We start from the raw sequence: 21,941 nt of genomic DNA, 5'->3' as shown, positions 1-21,941 counted from the left end.
GAAAAACTTCGGGTTTTCATGGGTGATATATTTAAGTGAAAACTTCGGGTTTTCAAACAAGGCATGTTTAGAAGAAACTTCGGGTTTCAAAGTAATTATGAACTTCAGGTTCATATATTCCTGCAGGCAAACACAAATATATATGCAAACAAATATGCAAAGAATATATGCAGAAATATTGTATAATGATAAGTGAATTAATTTATTTTTGGTATTCGGGGCCAAATTAAAGTGTGGGTGAAAATATAAAAACCCATATTTAAAAAAAATATTAAATAATAAAATCTCGGGGCCTAAAAATATAGGCCAAGAACCCTCGGGTGGGATTACAGGCCCACGGGGTGAGAAGAGGGGAATGGGCTGCTGTGTGCAGCCCTAAAAATTTTTTTTTCGTATTTTTTTTATTTTTTTTATTTTTTTTTTGTATTCAATTATATTATATGCATGTATAATTTTAATGAATCACATATTTACGTTGATGCATATGCAAATAATAGTTTCAATGCATGTATATATGTAGGATTCAATTCATGACAAATATCAAATTCACATAATTGTAGCAATTTTGATTATGAAGCATACACAATTTATGTAGAATCTAAAATACGTAAAACGTAAAGTTGGGTCATGCATCATGGTGAATGTTCATGCTATCAGGGCTTGCAAAATATCGAGTTAAAAACCGTTGTTTGGAAAGAACCTGATTGCGTGATGATATAGATGAACTGGTTTGATGCAGAAAAATTATTTCTTCAATTTCGGCTTTCATCTTCAAGCTTGTATCACGTTCAACATAAGAAGAAAAATAAATTGAATCAATAACAATATATGAATTCAATAAAATCAAGATTTAATCAATTAAAAATAATTGAAACGTAATACTCCCCTGATTGTAGACGAATAAATTCTCTTTAAATTTTTCTAAGCACAGCGTGAAGAGCGTGTTGATAACGTGTTGTGGTCTATTTTATCTGACAGAGGGACTAGGGCCGGCGGCAGAGAGAGAGAGAGGAGAGAGATGTGTGTTTGTAGAATTGTAGGGGAATGTGTGTGTTGTTATCCCTCCTACATTGTGCCTTTATTTATAGTAGTAAAGGGAGAGAAGATATTCCTTCTTCTCCAAGTAATACAAGTTGTAATAGGAAAGGATAACTAGAATCAAATCTTATCTAGGATTTACACAATCATACTTAAACTAGGAATGTTTACAACACACGAAACGTTTTTAGTCATTTTAAAACAAATTTCAAACTATTAATCCATCACGTCTTCTCTTCCTTCTTCTATTAATCAACGCATTATATAATATTATTTTAGGATCTGAAAAAGTAACGTAGAAATATTAAGCCAACAAACCAAAAAATAAAATATAATTTATAAATGCAAAATGAAAGGTTTAAGAGAGAAAGGGGGCCTCGCTAAAGATATTTGCTCCAAAGGCCGAAGCTCAGAGCTTTCTCTGATTTGCAGAGAGTATCCAAAGGACAGACAATTGGGGAGAGAGAGACAGAGAGAGAGAGAGAGAGAGAGAACTGCGAAGAACAGAAACAGAGAGTTCGGAGTTACAGTTAGAGAGAAAGAGATAGATAGAGAGAGAGAGAGAGAGAGAGAGAGATTTTGAAAATTCCAAGCAGGTCCTTTTTCTTCTTATCCAATCCGTAAGTCCCTCGCATTTTTTTAATCTCTCCTTTTTAGCATGGTGTTATTGTTTCTGGGTTAATTAGAACTTAAACTCTGATTTCCATTGCTTTTTTTGCTCAATAGATTCGCTGGGTTTACAGATTTTAAAGGTTCAACATCGACCCGATGTTCATTTCTGAAATACATGAATTTTCCTTTTTATGTTTCTGGGTATAAATTATCTGTGAAACTATGGTTTTGATTTGACTTTTGAAAGAAGAAAAGAAAAGGATAACTGAAGGATTGGTTTTTGAAGAAGACCCATCTGGATCGTTGGTCGATTGGATTTGGAAGGGTGAAAGTTCGACGGATAGTTCTGAAAAAGTTAGACTTTCTTCATCCGGTTCATGCAATCAGTGATAACGATTGGGTTTTTATACTATTTCTGACAAATAAATTTGAACTTCTTTTTACTTTTGAATGGAATCTGATAGGTTGTATTTTGACTGAATTTTCCGAGGGACTTGGGGGATTAGTTTTTTTCGAAAATTTATCTGTGGAATTTTTCAATTTCTTTTTACCCAGAGATAGAGGCTTTTGGATAGGATTTGGGTCTGAATTTGGTGGCCTTCCATTGATTGTTTCACGGAGAAATGTTGGAGGATCGGTCCTGCTTGCTTTCGAGGGTGTTTCCGAGCTTTTGCCAGCCTGAAAGCGAGTGGCCTTATATGACTTACCGCCGGCTCGAAGATATTGCCAACGGAAAGCGTCCATTGGGGTTCGACGGCAGCGAGGATGACGAAGAGCATCGAGAGAGGAAGTTGTGTAAGCTGTTGGATTGTTGTGACATGGTGGAGACTGACATGAATCAGTCTTCGTGTGAGCAATCGGACGATCAGCAGCATTCTGGGGTTCCTTCAGATTCGGATAACCTTATACATAGGATTGGTAGGGATAACTCGATCAGCTGTCTAATTCGCTGTTCTAGGTCTGATTATGGTCTCATTGCCTCTTTGAACCAGAGCTTCCGCTCGTTAGTTAGGAGTGGGGAGCTCTATAAACTGAGGAGGCAGAATGATGTCACCGAGCACTGGATTTATTTCTCTTGCGACCTACTTGAATGGGAAGCCTTTGATCCCAATTCCGGCAGGTGGATGCACTTGCCGAGGATGATTTCCAATGAATGTTTCATGTGTTCCGATAAGGAATCTTGCGCTGTGGGAACTGAGCTTCTTGTATTTGGTAAGGAGGTGACTTCCCATGTAATCTTTAGGTATAGTATTTTGACAAACTCATGGTCTTCTGGAATGAGGATGAATGCCCCGAGATGCTTGTTTGGGTCTGCCAGCCTTAAGGAGATTGCAATTTTGGCAGGTGGTTGTGACTCTCAGGGAAATATACTCAGCTCCGCAGAGCTATATAATTCTGAGACTCAGAGTTGGGAGATGCTCCCGAGCATGAATAAGCCCCGGAAGATGTGTTCTGGGGTTTTTATGGATGAAAAGTTCTATGTTATTGGTGGGATTGGGGGAAGTGATCCAAGGGTTCTTACATGCGGTGAAGAATATGATTTAAAGGCAAGAACATGGACAGAAATACCTAACATGTCTCCTGGACGGAGTGGTGCAGCCAGAGAGAATGATGTGCCTGCAGGGGAGGCACCGCCTCTGGTTGCTGTGGTAAATAATGAATTGTATGCTGCTGACTATGCTGACATGGAGGTGAGGAAATATGACAAGGAGAGAAGAGTGTGGTTGACGGTGGGGAGATTGCCTGAGCGGGCTGCCTCAATGAATGGTTGGGGTCTTGCATTCAGGGCTTGTGGAGACCGGCTTATTGTTATCGGCGGGCCAAGGGCTCTAGGCGAAGGTTTCATAGAGATCAATGCATGGGCTCCAGGTGATGGCCCTCCACACTGGAACTTACTTGCCAGGAAGCAATCGGGTCACTTTGTCTATAATTGTGCAGTGATGGGGTGCTGAAGATACGGATGTACAAGATTGGATTGTCTGTCGACACAGGAGTCTTGCTAATTGGTAATTCCCCCTTTCCTTTTTGATTGTTGAATCCCTTTCGGGCGGGGCGAGAATGGGGAAGAATTTCAAATTTTACTCAAGATTCAATTGAATGTTTCCTTCCTAGGAATGACATCTTGAGTAAACCTGTTCTTTTTCAAACTTTTATTGATTTTCCTCTGATGGAGTTTGTCCTCCCCCATTTTTAGTGACATGAGAAATTTTAAAAGGTTGGTATCATGTAGGATAGGAACATGTTCAATAATTTCAAGTACCAACACATTGGTAGGGTTTCGCCTTCTTACTTGTATTTGTGTTGTCCTCGAATGCGGAAATAAAAATTATGACAGGTGGTTATCTTTGATGCTGGCTTATGTACTGATTACGTTTAATCTTCTTCGAGTTCTTGTGAATTATTGTGTGAAGAAATATTTAATCTTCGTCGATGTTTACTGTACTAAGGGTGCAATGTGTGCGCTTTGATTATGTATAAAGAACAATGAGGGCAGAGGCAGACAAGATAATCTGATGTCGAAAAACTCAGTGATGCGTGCAGTTCCGGTTACAATCGATGTAAAAAACTTCCGATTTGGTAGCTTCTGATCGATGCGTGCCACATTTTCCCCTTGTTAGCAAAACGAAAGTTCCTAACATGTGTATTTGTTTGAAGACCATAGATTCGGCACAACTTAGCGTTTTGTGATTGTTCAGTTATGGGTAGTTTTTCGGTGTAATGTCATTCCGCAGTTACGTGATATTATCAATTTACTCATGTATAACATGTGGATATTGTTGTTCGTATTATGGATCTACAGCGCTTGTTAACTATGTTGTCCATTTTTACCACAACGGGGTGGGTTAGTGACATTACGTCCGTTGCACCAAACAATTCCGATATTGGGCCTTAATGGGCTTTTTCATAGGGTGCTCTTATTAATGGGCTTTTGTAAAGGGTGCTCTTATTAATAGTGCTGGTTTGCTTGGAATTAATGCCGATCTTGCATCTCCGTACACAATAGCAATCGCGTTCCTGATTTTTGTCCACGGCTATAACTTCTTGATTCTCTTATGTAGGTAAACAAACGAGAAGCCTGGAATAAGACTAACTCTTGTTCATCTCATTCTAAGTTAGTAAACGCGCTCTAAATTAATTAAGTGGGAGTAGTCGGTCACGTTTGAATTTCCTCTCTTATTCTTATTTTCCCCGATTCATAACTTTACTCATTCCAAATAAATAAACACGACCTAAAACTCTGACCTGAGTTTGATCTTCATCTTCCCTTTTGGTAGGTGGTTGATTAAAGCAGCTCCTAGTGCAAGAACTAGGAACCAAAAGAAAACCTGGAGAACATGGTATGCACTGTTGCCAAATCAAACAGACAGACACATGAAAGAAACCAAGAGCAGTCTTTGTCTTCCCCATTGGTTTTGGTCTAAAATCAAAACCAGGTGCCCAGGTGTCAAATGCAAATTGGAGCACAATACAAAAAAACCCATTTCAACCAAGCATCTCCAGCTAATTGGTCCTTTTTTGTTAGATGTTTTTAACTTTTATATAAATAAATCAACACAAAACTTATGTCCGAATTGACCTAAATTATTCATGTTCGTGTCGTTTTTGTATCATACGATTTATCTTAATGGTTTGTGTCGTATCAAATATGTTATCTTAAAGGGTTCTTAACAAATGAACCAATAACGACCTGATTCGTTAACGGGTCAAGTCGTTTTGTGTCTGGTTAATGGGTCATGTAAGAAATTATCGTGCCTAATGTCTAGATGTGGCAAACGAATCTCATCAAGTTCTTAACAGGTAACTCGATAACAACTTGATTTGTTAACGGGTCTTAACCGGTAACCCAAAAACAACTCGACTCATTATCTGATTGACCTAAAACATGTTATTTTCGTATTGTTTCTTGTCAGATTAACAGATCATACAAAAAATTGTCATACCTACTGAAAACGCAAATAAAACCCATGTTTATTTTTTCAGGAGCAGTTGTAACTGTTCTGTTAGTGCACAATAATGCACAGGACTAGGTGCCCCATAAAATAAATCATCTACATAAAGTTGCAAAAGGCAGCTAAGAATTCGTTAGTGGTGGATTACATAATCCCATCATGTATTGGATTTTGATGGCCCAAATAATGGCTATTTCCTTATGTCCTTCTCTCCCACTAATTTGATAACATGGGATGGTATGGGATAAAAAAAGGAGATAGATTTACTTTCGAACCCACATAATGTATATAATACTAGAACTAGGTGAGCATCCATCCTAGATTTGGTCTCCAATTTTAGTATCATAAAAGCAAGAATTTCGGTAGTGTAACTGTAATATTGTAACAAAGTTCTGATCAATTTGCTGGTGTTATAACATATGCATTTACGTATTAATATTATACTATAGACTCATGACATAATAACAATTTCGTCCTAAATCATATATTATGAACTCTCATGCGTTAATCTCGCAATATCCCTCCACTCCCACATGTCCTTATATCTCGTCTGCCACCATAGCTTTACATTACTCTTAGAATCTCGGGTGACAACGAATACTTTTAATTCTGTTTTCATATTATAAAACGTAAATTATTAACATCACATGATGATGTAGCTGTCAAACGTAAAAAGTTTGTCTATAAGAAAAGTGCTCGTCATGGAAGAGCATGTATAACACCGATGCTTAAGTGAGACCTCAACTCTATGTCGGGCCAAATAAAAGTGACTCACTTGATGCTTTTTCTTTTTGTTGAGTTGGTTTTGAACTTTAAAGATCTTCAAAGATATGATTAGTTAGTGCGTAATAATCTCTCAATGCTATGATCCCCCTTTGGAATAACGATGGAATATCAACACAACTAGCTACTACCTATATGTGTTCAACCTACAAAGTTCCTTCAAGTGATTGAAGAATTAAAGAAATTGACATCAACGGTGGAAAACCTTCAAACAAACCAAAAAAATTATAATTTTGTATTACTTGATGTATTGAGTCATGTTTTTGGCACACTAAAAGATCTTTCGTGTTCCAACGTTTATTTCAATGATGGTGATATTAAAGTTATGAAGACCTAATAATAAAGGATTAAGATAAAAGTGACCAAAATCAACAATGACTGGAAATAAGTTCAACTTATGACCCTTGGCTGGAAATATCCTAACGATCCATATGAGTCTCCCGAGGATTTCCCCACCAGTTGATGGTAAACTCGAGAAATTTTGAGTTGTGATAGGAACATGAGTGGTACATCATGTGTTTTTATGCAAGTGATAGAAAATTTTAATTTTTAAGTTATTAACTTTTTAACATACATATCATACTATTTATATAGTGACACATGGTGTATCATCTCATATGACGGTCACACTAAAAAATCTCTCGGTAAACTCAATATTTTTCTTTTAGGAGCCATTATTTTGTCTGTATATTTAGGTAAGAAATTGAATACCTCCATTTGTGTGGCTGACAAACTTGTACTAGAAACTCTCTGACTAGGTTGTTTTTTAAATTGTTGAATATTCAATGAAACTGTGTTTGCTAAGAAAATTCAAGAATTACGACATTTCCAAAAAAAAAAAAAAAAAAAAAAAAAAAGGGAATTTCTAGTAGGATCGTAACATATTTGACATTTCAAAACTTAGGGTTTCTCTCCATTTTTCCTGTTCAACTAAAATATTTCTTTTCTTGCCATTTCCAAATAACAATTTTTCTTCCCTTCCTACTTCTTTCGGCATGCAACAAACTCAATAATTTAGTTTCTTTTGTTTGTCAATTTCCAAGTTAAAAAGAAAAAAAAAGGAACTCAATAATTTTGAATAATAATTGTGTTTCTCTACGGGAGATTGCGCAGATATTACCTTTTCGCAGATTAGGTATCTTCCTCGGATAGATTTCTAAATTGGAACAGTTAATCTTCTTAATCTTTATTGGAAAATCATCTCTCCAAAAAATTATTCGAATCGGAGATTGTTTAGTCATTCGAATATATCGAATAAATAGATGGTTCATCATGAATATATTACTTGATACTTACATTCTCGATTTGTTATGTACATTCAAATGACTAGAAGTTCCAATTCAAATGATTTTTTGTATGGATGATCTTCAAATAAAGATTAAGAAGTTGAACAATTTCGATTGTGAAATTTATATATTTAAAAGAAGTAAGATATGTGCATTCCTATAAAAGAACGTAATTATTATCTTTTAATTTTTAAGTTAGCTATAAAAATTTGGGAACGTCAGGTGCATTATTGACACAGATAGTATAGTACTGTGTATATGCACCAAAACTGAGGAATTCATCAAACCCCACATCTCTGTGACATAAATGAACCCTCGACCAGGAAGGAAGGGAAGCCCAAGCAACCAAACAACATCATGATACATACAACACTTAATAAACTAAAAGAAAATTTGGTCCATCTGCCAAGTGGTTGAGGCACACACATTATGGAAACTTGCAACCAAATTTTCATGCACGACTTATGACTCATCACTACTACCTCAATTTAATCAAATTTTATTTTATTGCACATGTAATCGGTTGGTTTAGTTGCACCCAGTAACGATTTGATTAGAGAAAATCTCAAAGTTTGATTCACGCGAACAAAAATAATAATACATTTGCAACGAGCTTGATACAGAGTAATAGTCAATATCAACTTTGTTGTGGTAGAGTAAACAATCTATTGTTTTATTTTATTCTGACCTATTTTAAAGAATTGATTTCCGCACTCTCTTTGTTTGTCTTACATACGTCTATTTATTTTTAATCCTTAGATTGAACGTATAAGAAAACACAATCAACAACTAAGAATAAACAGATGTAAAAACAAAGACGTGCAAAATTATTTTCTTTATTTTATTAGAAGGTTTATATTATTCATTTGGACGTTCACCTAATCATGATATGTATGTGTGTGACAGCTCAAAGGCTCTAAAAATGGAGAGTGACATAACTTAATTAAAGGAAAGGAAGGTAGGGAAGATGTAATGATCCATGTTGCGAGGATTGTGTCATGCAGCAGCACTTCTTGTTGAAATTAGGTTCACTAACCACGTGCTGTGCACCGGTTCATGACTCAGCTGACCTCCACAACCCACATGCACTTCTTGGCCGGACGTTGCACGTTCGTACACATCTTTTCCGGCTATAAAATTCATGCATATTCATTTCTTTTTGTCTGTCAAGGTGGTTTTGTTTTGGTCAAGGCCAAGTTAGAAGGAGGAGAAAATCCCAAAAGCTTTAGAACACATGTTACAGAATCAAAGTGAGAAGTTGGAATCCCATAGAACTTCCTGCATAACTACTCATTGGTGGAGCTTAAAATCTACGCTTGTGATGAGGTGTTCATTATCTCCCTTCTTCCTTTCAACTCATGAGATTTTGTTGAAAGAACGTAAAAAATCGCACATTGAAAACCTTACAAATTAAAATATAACTTACATCAAATGATTTCATCCCTAATTCTTTTCAGACCTATTAACGCAATAGTAATTACTCGATGGGCTTTTTATTTTCGTTAAATTTGAGATAGTTGAATCTCAAATTTAATTATCATAATCCTAACTTATTTCCCCATACTATTTCATTACGAAACTTATTTTTAATTGGTTAGAGGCTTGTAGTCTAAGCAAAGTATGACTTATCTATCCACGCATGACAAGTTTAAGATTCTAATTTATCTTCCATCTTCTTGATCAATTCATAAGTTAAAGTAATTAATAATTATTCATACATATCAATTGCATTTGGAAAACTAAACAAATATTAATTAAGGTTGTATTAGTCATAAAATGAATAGAAAAACTAAGCGGGAAGATCCAACATAAGGAGTAGGATTCTCTCCCTTCTTTTTTTCCCTCCCTTCCCTCACCTCCTATTTGAATGGTCACGGTTAAGCCACATCAACATCTTATATTAATTTATTTATAAAAATAGAAAGACAAAATAAAGAATGTGAGAAAAAATGATAGAAAAAGGAGGGAAGAGAATCATACTCCACAGCATAATCCAAACAAAGCGATTTAGACAGTACAAGTTTGTCCCCATTTGTGATTTTTGCTTGGGTTGGGATGCCTTTTACAAATCCTAATTATTTCTTTTCAATAATTAAGTTTAACACCAAACCCTAATACAAATATATATATATATATATATATATATATATATATATATATAATTATATATACAATACAATAAACGATATATATGACAGTGCCAGGGCTTTAATTCTTGATCGACAGACTGGTCATGATGCACAAAATAAAACAATATTATTCAAGGTTAGTTGTTTTAAGTGAGCTTAAATTAACGCAACAGTCCACGTGATTAAGATCCGATTGCCCTCATATTTGGGGTTACTTTAACTAATTAATTTTGGGGAGGCACGAAGCATGAACTGTTCGACCTTATTGGTCACTTAATCAAATCAATTAATTTATTAATTAATATGGAAATACTCGATTCACTCTCTGCATACGTGCAGTCTAAGATGCAAACTGGATGCTTTTAATCTAGTTGCATAGACAAATGGTTAGTTCAATAAACAACAAAAAAAAAAAAAAGTTTTATCTCATTAAGTGTTGTCAACTGTATGAATTATAGAACGTCATGATTATGCTTAGTTTTACGTCAAGTGTTCTGTTAATTCCAAGTAATATATATCTTTTCTTAAAGTTTTTGTCCAAATCTTGTTAAGATCTTCCAATGCTCCTTTTGTTTTGAGTTTGCTTCTCATAGTAAAATCTTTTAACCGAAACCATTGTAAGTCTTCGGTTCACGTATTCAAACTATCTTATTTTTCATAAACAAGAAATAAATAATCATGTAAGTTTAATAATTTTATTATTAAAAACTTGGGAAAGCTGGCATCGGTGTTAGGCTTTTTATCGTCTTTGACGGGAATTCATGGGCAACTACATCAATACTCACCGCCTGGTCTAAATTAAAAGGCTAATACTAAAGAGATTAAATTTATAGATAAAATTTTGAAAACTATAAGAAATAGAAATTGATGATTGGTTTATCATTTAAACGCTAATAAATGTGCTCATTTCTATTGGTGATACATCTTTTAGTTTGTAAATTTAATCTCTCTAGCATTACTCAATTAAAAATAGAGGGCGAGTAGTAATCAAGGTATTTTTTAATTAATCTTAATAACCGAACTACTTTGAACATGACATCCTTGATCATTGAATAAGGTAGCGGAAGAAGAGCAGCGCGACAAGAAGGGCTTGTGCGCTCTCTCTCTTATTTTTTGACTCATTGAAAATTTGTCAGTACTACTGGTGTTTACAATTTCTTTGATACGATCGATATTTTTATAGAAATATAAAAAAAATTAGAGAAAGATAGGAAAATGAGGGGTGAGGTCTAAACTTTATCTAATACAGGAAAAACTCTTAAGTTTAAGTTAAAATCGATATATATATGGTCGATATTTCTAACACATCTATTAAATATCGGATAAACCAATATTTGGGAATCCTTAAAGTTTCATTTTAAATTTCCATCATTTCTATTGAAAACAACCGATATCAATATCAGTATTTGATATAATCGTTGATATTTTAACAAATTTGTATATTGAAAATTTCAACGACACTGATATTTTAATCACTGATTAACACTTAAAAACGGCCATGTTGCACTTATATGGAGTGTGACAGGACCTTAGCGAGGAATTATCTTCTCGTTAAATAAGTGTATCTTGTAGTATCAATAGCTATTCTCAAATATTATTACGCATTAGATTTGAAAAGTATAGAAGAAAACTATTTCAAAGCTTAAATACTTTCTTCACAACTGATTTCGCATACGTCAAGGTGTTATCTAAACAAGACAATAATGTCAAATAGCATATACAAGCAAGTGCGAGGAAATTCAAAATCGACTAGGATTTTCTTCCTTCCTCTTTCCATCTTCTTCCATCATCTCTTCTTACAGTCTCTTTTTTTTTGTCTTTCTCTTACTATAAAAAATTAATATAAAATGTTGACGTGACTTAACCGTGACCGTTCAAATAGGAGAAAACGGAAAATGAAGGAAAAAAAGAGGGGAGAGAATCCTACTCCATTCAAAATATAGAAGAACCTACATGGCAAATCGACCAAAACTTAAGTCTTTGTTGACAATTCATCAGCCTTGTCTCTCATACCTTCCAAGAAAATTCAAAAAATATAAAGTTGTATTCTCCTTCTAAAGTCTTAAAGTCCAAAGTCTAACACCAAACGTATCACCCAGGAATAATCTTTTCTTTAATTAAATTAACTTTGTATTGGCGGACTGGGTCTTATATTTTCTAGTTGGACGTTGGAAAAATGCTCTCGGGACAGAGATAGTCCAAGCAAATAAAATAATAAAATTGTAACAAGTAGTGGATCCAGGATTTAAATTTTGATGGTCTCAATGTTGAACGCAAGTTTTATAAGTAGGAACAGAGCACAAAGCGAGGAAAACAAATATTCTGTTTATTCACTTAGCGGACTTATTGTGCACATATCAACAGATAAATGCATATGCCAAAACAATCTGATTAGTGATATAGAAAGAATTTGTCAAGCGTTGTCGGCGCAACTTGTTGAGATATATTTAGCATGCATTATATCAAACATTTAATAGTGCAAAAAAGAAACCCGTACTAAATATTCAGAAAATTCTAAAAAAACATTCACATATTTATTTTTCGGACTAGAACGGTTCTGAAATCACCTTAGTCCCTATTTCTACCCGCCCCTAATCGTAACATCGTTGTGGTGTGTGTGTTTGACCAGAAATCAACTGTTGCTCAACTTGAAAAAGTAGCTACGTCGATCGCAAGAAAGATGCCAAAACCCTAGAAACATTAAATAAGCAGGTTAATTGGGTTACGCTTTGCCGCCATCTAACACGTCGTATCCGTGACTTGAGCGTACAAGTTAACGTGCCATACGTGAGAACAATAATTTTTTTTGAGATCCACCGTCGATGTGCATACAGATGACATTTGTAAACGCAACAGTTTGATTGTCTTTACCAATAATTTATTTATTAAAGTTTACATATAATCCCACAAATATCAATTGCGTCATCGACAGTGATTGAGTTAGCATGAGATTGTTAGTTGTTCATAATTTCACTAACTTAAAAATCTATGTATATTTGTAATTTTGTATGTGTATTACATTTGATCTTATACAACAAACTAAATTACAACCTTCTTTTATTATATTTTATTATAGCTACTTCTTTTTCTATTTTTTTTATCATCCGTGTCTTTTTTTTTTTTCCTCTTCTTGTGTGTGACTGTATTGTGCACACCAAATGCTTAATCAAATGCTCATTTGACAAGTCTTGGCAATCTTCAATATTGCTCTACAATTTTTTGTAACCCACCATTGACAAACCTCTATATATCATAGTAGTTGTTATGATATGTTAGCATAAATCTTCAACAAATGTTTCTTCCGTACCAATTATTAAAATTGTAATACATATCTTATGCATTTTAGGCGTTCTATAATATGCCGAAAAAGAAAGTATGATATTAATATATTGAACTTATATCAAAATTTTGAGTGTGAGCCAATATATATCGAACTAAATCCAATATATTAAAATTATGCGTGTGATACTTATATACTAATTAACAATAGTATTGTAAGTATCAGATTCAGGCAGTCTAATTTGTATATATAATTAAGGTAATGCTATTTAGACTAAATTTACAAACTAAACGATGTATCACCAATAGAAAATAAGCATGATAATTAACACTTAAGTAATAATCTAATCGTTAACTTCAATATCACTTAGTTTACAAAATTTAATCTATAAATTTTGTCTCTATATTACCTAATTATTAAACTCAATCAAATTATGGAAATGGAAAGGTTGGTACTGGTAAAGTAACAATTCTTTTGTTGGTTGGCTGCCTTAAAATTCGGGACCATTAACTTAAAGGGCTCTGCCACTTGTACCACCCGCCTCGGGCATCAATCTGCAGCTCTGGCTTTATCACACCGTTGAAATTTGGCTATTCGCCGGTGGGTCCTCCACTCACTCATTTTTTATTACACAAAAATGTACACTAATTTTCTAATTTAACCTAATAAAAAAGGTCAAGTATTCTTTATTTTTTTAACTGAAAAAAATAAATAATAATACGTCCATTATTTTATAAAATAATCATACATTTGTTAAAAAAATATTAGAAAAATTAAAGGGTGAGTACTATCCAAAGAAAAATGTTATGAGCTAAATGTGTAAATTAAAATTTTTTAATTAAAAAAGACATAAAAATATGCTGATTTTGTTACTTAAGCGTTAATGACTGATTTAATTTTTTTATTTGATATGATTCATTATTTAATTTACAAATTTAATCTGCTTAACAATACTCTCATTTAACCCCAGCAAGTAATCTAGTGATAAGAGTATGGACTCTGTGAATTGTAAACAAAAAAAAATATAAGAAGTTTCATGTTCAATGTTCCGAACTGATGAATATGACTGCGCATTAAGTGAAATTTTCTATAACCTTTCAAAACCCAAAAAATATATATAATCGTAACTTGCCGACCGTTCTTTAAAAAATAAATTAGAATTCTACCCCCTCCAGATACCACTGACCACTGACATTACCAATTACTCTCTCTCTCTCTCTCTCTCTCCCTCTATCCTAACTGCCTTTGTCACTTTCATTTGGGACCTCGAGATATCTTCCTCCTCAATTACCAACCGCTCGTGTTCCTCGACAACACCAAAAGCCAATCCAACGGTCCGATGCATTCATATCTCCCCTCTATACAACACCTTTACCATTTAATATTATTATTTTTAGATAAATTATTTTTTAATTAACTTATGGTTTCCCAAGCATCTCTTCCCTCCAACACAACACCAAAAAAATCATTAAAATATTCCTCAGCTTCCATGTTTCACTCATTTTTCCAGCCCTTTTGACCCGACCCTTACCTTTCCTCCATCTCTCTCTCACTCTATATAAAGACTTCCCATCCCCTTCTCTCTCTCATCAAAACCCTTTTCTTCCTCCTAGCGTCTTCCTCTCCCTTGCAAGCTATTTTCTTGCTCTCTACTTTCTCTCTGCAAATGGCCATCGCCGATCAAACTCCGGCAAAACAGCAAAGGGAAGAAACCCTAACCCTCGTTGACGACAGTGTTCGTCAAGCTCCCTCTAAACGCCAAAGGGACGAAATCCTCACCCTGGCTGAGGATTCCGTAGATCTCAAGCGTCAGAAACCCTACACCGACATACTTTCTCTCCTCGACGAAGAAGAAGTAGAACCTCCGGAAGATTTGTCCTCTTTAATCACAACCCTGCAGCAAGAAATCTCACCTGAACCTCTCAACGCATTCCCCAGCTCCGAAACCCTAGCCGCCGAGTCGGCTCTAGAAGGCTATGCCTCGTCTTCCTCTGGCTCTTCCACTCCTACTTCTTCCAATGCGTGTTTTTTGAAGGAGGATGAGTGCGAGAGGGTTATGAGACATCTTCTAGAAGCTTCTGACGATGAGCTTGGGATTCCGCAGAGGGAGGCTGACGGGTCCTATGAAGTGGATGGTGATGGGTTTAAATTCGATGGTCTGGATGGGTTTTCATCTGGTGATGGGTTGTGGGAGCTTGAAGACGAAGCCGCCAACTACTATACCTTGGTGCAATCTGAACTGTTTATGTAGTTCACTGATTGGCGCATGGAGTGGACCGGTGGTGGGTTAAAAATGCAATGGAATTATATATTAGGGGAGTTTGGAGGCAAAAAAAGATGTTTCTGAAGGTGTTAAAAGAGGGACAAGTAGGGAAAATGGAGAGAATTTTTAATTTTCATTTTGGTCCCTCTTCTTCTGTAAAAATACCAAGCGTTCTCTGCCACCTATTAGGAGATTAACTTGTAGAAGGGAAAAAGTGATTTAAAATTCAAGAAATTATTTTAACACCCTGTCGTTCTCAATATGTTTATTTCTTGTAGTGTACCCATTTTGTCCTTGCATTAAATACTTTACGCAGTTGGACTAAACCTTGCTGAAGGGTAAATTTGCCCTTCTAAGAACACAAATTTCTCTAAATTTTAAGGAAGTATTATTAGCATTTTAAAAATTTTATTCTACACAAGTGAATTTTTTTTAAATTATAAAAAGTTTGAAATGTAAAATAAGGAATTTGAAATACCAATAACAATTCTCTACTTTTATTCCTAGCTTATGTACTAAAGAATAATGTTTGACTACTAGAAAATGAGTAAGGGGTGGTTTGGAAGTTAGGTGTTTTAAAAAAAAAACATCTATGAAAAAAAACTGTAAGGGTTTTAGTTTGGTAAACTGAAGAAAAAAAAGACTTATTTTGGAAGCTACTGTAAGAATAAACTGAAATCAAAGGAAAAAACTAAAACTGCTATTTGCAGTGATGTTATTCAAAATTCTTTGAAATTAGAGAGCTTTGTGATGTATAACAATAAAGATCATTTTTATAAAAAATAAATTAAAACTAAGATTGTTAATTAATCTATTACAGTGAATACATAAGTAGTTAGTACTACTTTTTTTTTATTTTTTGAGAGAGAACTAGGAAGTAGATTACCAAGGCGAAAGCCAAGTAAACCAGGAAAGCCCATAGGAGGGGCAACAAAGCAACAAACACAACAGGGCAGTACCGGGGCTAGAAAAACAAAGACACTGCCAAAGAAGCAAGCGTCGCCCCTCAGTACCCCAACAGCAAAAGATCTAGAGAGGAGGGCACGGAAGATTATCCTTGTTGAGAATGTGAATTAATGAAGATGGGGATCATCTAACCTAAGTTTTCTCGCACATCTCCATGTTCTTCTTCGACGCCAAACTATCCGCCGTTTGATTGGCCAATCTTGAAATTCAAGACCAGCGAAAGCCCTGAGAAGACCTTCCCAGTATTAAAATTCCTTCTAAGATTGGAAAATTTTCCCAGCTTCCATTCGTGATATCTCCCTGCAAAGAAGCAATAATCTCAGCAGAGTCTGATTCCACCGAGATCCACTGTAACCCCAGATCAAAAGCCAATTCGCAACCACAAATTGACCATGGTGATCACGTAACATTTTTGTAAATACATTTTTATGAAGTTATGTGACTAAACAACTTTAGTTGTAATAAATATTTTGCAAAGCCGGTTTTATATAAATGATGTATACAAAGTGAGAGCCTGAAAACGGTGAACATTCGAAAATGTCAAAAACATCCCTATGTTTTTCTCAACATCAAAATATACAAAAATTGTATAAATTTGATAGCGAAATTTTTTGAGTATTCTAACAAGTCCACTTTACTTTTATAAAGTTAGGGTTTTGGTGGGAAATGATAAAAAACGCTTTGTATTCTCGGGAGATGCTAATGTGAGCCATACCCTGCGCGCACTTTAAAAAGATTTATGTAAACCGTACAGAAAACATTGTACAAAACCGACCAAAGTTGGATTGAAGGTAGCGACTTCGTGAAAAACATTGGATTCTATTGAGTTCTGTCACTTTCCACGACTCACTGCACGTCACATTATACCCAGTTTCTACTTTCGCGAGTGTTAACACGTTTCCTTTATTGATTAGACTTAAGGGTGTGTTATTCACTCTTTTTTTCTTAGGCTTTTTAACCTAAATATTGTTTGAAATTTGTATAAATCCTCGCAATGATCTTTTTTGAAATTTGAAATCAATAAAATTCGTCATTGAGTTTGTTCACCATCAATTATTTGGTCATTTTTTGAAAAATCTTCATTAAATAAGAATAGAATAACTAAAATACCCATATTTTTTGTCAAATCATTTTGATCCATTATTTATTAAATTGAGAGTATATTTGTTATTTTGATCATTATTTAACATAATTTTGCACGGAATAATCAGAATGATTGATAATGGACAATCTCAAGAACCACTTCTATTAATTTCAAATCTCAATGACTATTTTAAGCTAAAAAGCCCTCCTTTTTAATTTTTACACAATATTTTAACTTTTAGTTATCAGATCAAATGAAGTAAAAAAATCAAACGACAAAAATTATGGAAGTAAACGTGAGTATATCGATAGTACAATTTGGACATGGATCCTCTTCAGATCCATGCATCCTAATATTAGGGATCCATCAATATGGACTATTGAAATTTCATCCAACAGCTACAAATAAGGATTCACTTTAAAAATTTATAATAACTTTAGCTGTTAAATCAAATTTCAATGGCCCGAATTGATAAATCCTTAGGATTATGATGCATAGATCAGGAGAGGATCCACTTCTGTACAATTTTAAACTTAAAGCGTGCGTCAACGCATCGTACTGTAAAAATAAATAAAAATTAATAAAAAGAGTTTTGAAACTTTGAGTTTTAATTAAAACGATAAAAAGATGTTGTAAGTGAATAATACTATAAGTGATTTTTTAGAGTAAAAATGTCATTTCTTTAAAAGTAAATAGTAATGAGAGTGTGAGTTAAAACTCTCTAAAAATAAAAGAAAACAAATGAAAGGGGTTTCAAATCTTTGCATTTTAATAAAAAGTCATACACTAACTTTATTTAATGATAAGGACAAAAAAAATAAAAAACATAAAAAATAAAAAACACGCTGTGCGCGGTTCCCCCACCCAAAACTTCATCAGACAACTTTGCTTCTAACCAACTAACCCCCATCAGCCCCGACAAAATTCTTCTTCATTGTTTGCAAAACGAAGTTAACTTTTTCACAGGTCCACGTCGACTATTTACGTCAAAAAGCTTCAAAATTAACCGCGCTATTCACACCAGAAGGTTTGAAGAATCAAAAGGCACCGATTTTTACCGCACCAGCCCAATAGTATGAATCAAAACGGAAAAACAACCAACGAGTCGACCCAGCAGACAGGGCTCCACGGCTCGTCGTCTTCGCACTCACTCGCTGACTAGTTCTACAATCCAGCCAATGTCGAGAGCTGACGTGCCCGAGTCAACTCGTCCCACTCGACCAAAAGAATTCTCCTTGCTCAGTCTCGCGCGTATCATTAAGTTTCATAAACAGTGTAGTAAGTTTGATAAATAATGTCGTAAGTTTTCATAAATAATGTAGTGAGTTTCATAAACAGTGTAAAGATGCATGGTCTGCGAGTCAGATTTAAAAAAAAAAAAATTAATATTAAAATTATGTCATTTTCATTAAAATTTAATTTCTTTTGTACTTTTTTTTTTAAATTTAAGGATTTTTCATTAAAATTTAAGTTTTTTTAATTAAATAAAGTTATAATATGGTTCTTTATTAAAATAAATTTAATTCAAGCTTTTTTCATGAAAGTTCCTTAAAAGTAATGGAGGAGGATTCTCTAACCTCTTAATCCCTCTATCCTTCCCTGCCTCCTATTTGAACAATCATTAAATCACGTTAATATTTTATATTAATTTTTTTTATAGAGATAATAAGATAAAAATTAATGTGTGAAATGAAGGGATGGAAGGTGATAGGAATTGGAAGGTAGAAAATCCTCCTCCAAAAATAACGTATTAGATGGGTAGTTGCGCGAAAGACGATGCGAGTGCGACGAGTCGTATGCAAACCAAATCTGTGGGGTCGTTGAGGTGGTAAAAGCAAATCTAGTGGCGACAAATAATATTGATGGGACCCGAGCGGGACCGGCGAGGAGCGCCCTCGATGCGAGGGGTGGGTGGGGTATGCAAATACGACAGTGGGACACTGACGAGGCAATGCGTTGTCTGCCATCCATGGCACCCTCATAGATGACACATGTACACTTATAGATGGCCCACTGTGCTATTAAAAGAAAAAACCTTCGCTCCTTCTTAAGGTACTTTGTGAGATTGAATATATTTCTTCGCTACCATCAAAATTATTCGTATTATAAATATTTATACGAAGGTATGCAAGAAAAAGTAAAATAAATGAGGTTTAATAGGTTCAAAAAATAAACAGACAGTTTGTAAAAAAAAATTTGTATCCGATTTTTTGTTTTATACAATTTAATAACTAAGCGATATCATATTTTATTATTTTTTGTAGAAATAATCTTAAAAAAGTATTTATAATATAAAATGTTATGCTCATTACATGAAATTTTGTAAATTAATAACAGAACATCTTGAATAATCTTCGTGATCTATTGATAAATTTTACAAGAGAAATACGAATTAGACTCTGTCAAAAGTGATGACTCTCCATTGATTTTCTATCATTTTATATTTTTTACACGATATTTTATATTGAACTTTGAAATGACAAATAGTCTATACAGAGTCTCTTATTATTTCTCAATTTACAATTAGGACTTTATGATAAAATATCCATAGAAGTCATTTTCTTCATATACGTACTTGTGCTATATTATAAGATGAAATAGAATGGTTGTTTGATGTCATGGGGAATGGTGTTGTGATATGATGAGAGGTAAGATATTGTGGGATGGGGTCATATTCATCATGCATGGGGACCATGGATAGGCATATTTGAGATGACAAGGACAAAGGATGCAGTGGTGGCATCATTTCTATCTCTGCATAACATGGTCGTATGCATCATGCATGGGGACCATGGATAGACATGACAAGGACACGGATACATGGTAGGGAAAGGGATTCTCCGGATCCCTTCCACATAATCCTCCTCATCAAACAATCCGGACTCTTAAAATATGATCAAACGACTAAAAACACGGGCCAACTTTAAAAGTAATAATAACTTTAACCGTTAGATCAAATTTAAAGGACCAAGATTGTTTGATAAGGAGAATTAGGTGGAAGAGATTCACAGCAATGGTGGCATCATTTCTATCTATGTATAACTTGGGGACCTAATAACTGGGTTCGCAATTTAGATTTTAGCATTTATGTGCATACAAGTAATGCTAGCAAGAATAAATTTGGAACTAAATAATGTGTCACCAACAAAAAAAAAACTATATATATATATACGCTAATCAACACTTAAGTGACAATCTAATCATTATCTTTTATATTATTTGGTTTATAAAATTCAGTCTATAAATTTACTCTCTCTAATATTTCTCGTTATGTAAACGACTCTATCGTAGTTCTACGGTTTGGATTAGGTGTCACCTTCATCTTTTGTTATTCTATACTTGTTTGGTTCACATTAATCTGCTTAACCAATTATTTTATTAAGGGGTCATTTGATTGTCTTGTTGTTTTTAATTTTGTAGGGAATTGTTATGAGTACTTTAAAAATCTCAATATACACTCCAAATTTTCTATATTTGGAAAAAAAAATATACTTGTAAGGAGTGTAGAATGAAATTTTTAGAGTTCCAATAACACTTCCTTTATTTTATTTTATTTTATTTTTATAAAATTGAAACCTTGTTTTGTAAGCAATTTTTTTTAAATGCAAAATTTTGTAACCCAAATTTTGAAAACTCAATTTTTTAAAAACTAAAATTAATTATTGAATAAATTTTCAAATTTTCAAATAATTAAAAAATTAAAAATAATCCACTTATCCGTAAATTTTTTGTTTTTCCATTGCAGTTTTCCCTCTCCCATAACCCTCATTTCTTCAATGTATTATCACTCCATCACTAACACCAAAAATTAAAAATTAAAAATTAAGAATTAAAAACCAAACATTAATCAAATAGGGCCAAATATTATGAACAAGGATCCTCTTCGGATCATTTTTATGAGGATTTTAGATCATCCAATAACATCCGTTGATCGTATATCGTTCAGATAATTTTCTTTCGGTACTATTTATATTTAATTTTTAAAAACAAATTTACAATAATTTCTAACCGCACAATAAACGATGAACAAATATGATTAAATGATTTTCGGAATCCTTACAAAGATGATCCAGAGAAGATTCTCATTCAAATATTACGACTCGCACTATTATCATTTTCATACAGTTAGATGTGATGGTCTGTCATGCAGACAATTATTTTTACTGAAGATGCTCTCGGACACTTTTATTTTATTTTATATTTTTTAGTAATTAGAAAACGACTTTGATAAACATAAGTGCGTAAGAAAGAAAAATGTGTGTAATCATATGATAAGGATGAGAAAACGACTTTTATTCACACAGAATGCTTACGTTTAGAAATCCTGAGACCGACATAATTATTTTTATCTTGTGTATGATTTGTAATCAGAAAGGTCCAAATTTAAAAAGAATCAAGGATTGTTTAGCATTTGTGATTGAATGTTTAATTAATTAACTAATTTGTTGATATAATAGCTGTTAATCTCCGAACCCTTGGTTGCTAATATAATGCCAGATGACAAGTTGTAAAGACAAGATAGATCTACGCGGATGATTAGATTAGTTGGA

General features: G+C 33.9%; 2 protein-coding genes across 5 annotated transcripts; both read left to right on the top strand.

The window, feature by feature from the left end:
- The first annotated feature begins 1,344 nt into the window (after window positions 1-1,344).
- Window positions 1,345-5,222, top strand: LOC126607767 (F-box/kelch-repeat protein SKIP11-like). 4 transcript variants are annotated; one of them, XR_007617698.1, is made up of 2 exons: window positions 1,345-3,656; window positions 4,926-5,222. XR_007617698.1 is itself a non-coding variant. In XM_050275486.1 (2 exons), exon 2 carries the CDS (start codon window positions 2,274-2,276, stop codon window positions 3,600-3,602), a length of 1,329 nt encoding a protein of 442 aa, XP_050131443.1. In that variant the 5' UTR covers window positions 1,346-1,658; window positions 2,206-2,273; the 3' UTR covers window positions 3,603-3,999. The 4 variants fall into 4 exon arrangements, 1 of the variants encoding a protein (XP_050131443.1); XR_007617697.1 differs by lacking the exon at window positions 4,926-5,222 and adding an exon at window positions 4,131-4,460; XR_007617696.1 differs by lacking the exon at window positions 4,926-5,222 and adding an exon at window positions 4,039-4,460.
- Window positions 5,223-14,614: 9,392 nt separating this feature from the next.
- Window positions 14,615-15,586, top strand: LOC126608573 (uncharacterized). Its single transcript, XM_050276519.1, has one exon. It carries the CDS (start codon window positions 14,745-14,747, stop codon window positions 15,327-15,329), a length of 585 nt encoding a protein of 194 aa, XP_050132476.1. The 5' UTR covers window positions 14,615-14,744; the 3' UTR covers window positions 15,330-15,586.
- The last annotated feature ends 6,355 nt before the right edge of the window (window positions 15,587-21,941 follow it).

This window comes from Malus sylvestris, chromosome 16, assembly GCF_916048215.2.
Source record: "Malus sylvestris chromosome 16, drMalSylv7.2, whole genome shotgun sequence".
NCBI classification, from domain to species: Eukaryota; Viridiplantae; Streptophyta; class Magnoliopsida; order Rosales; family Rosaceae; genus Malus; species Malus sylvestris.
Note: the sequence above shows the minus strand (reverse complement) of the source record. Positions and strands in the feature narration are given on the sequence as shown.

Coding starts and splice junctions, on each gene's coding strand:
- LOC126607767 (XM_050275486.1), top strand. CDS start 2,274: ATGTTGGAGGATCGGTCCTGCTTGCTTTCGAGGGTGTTTCCGAGCTTT.
- LOC126608573 (XM_050276519.1), top strand. CDS start 14,745: ATGGCCATCGCCGATCAAACTCCGGCAAAACAGCAAAGGGAAGAAACC.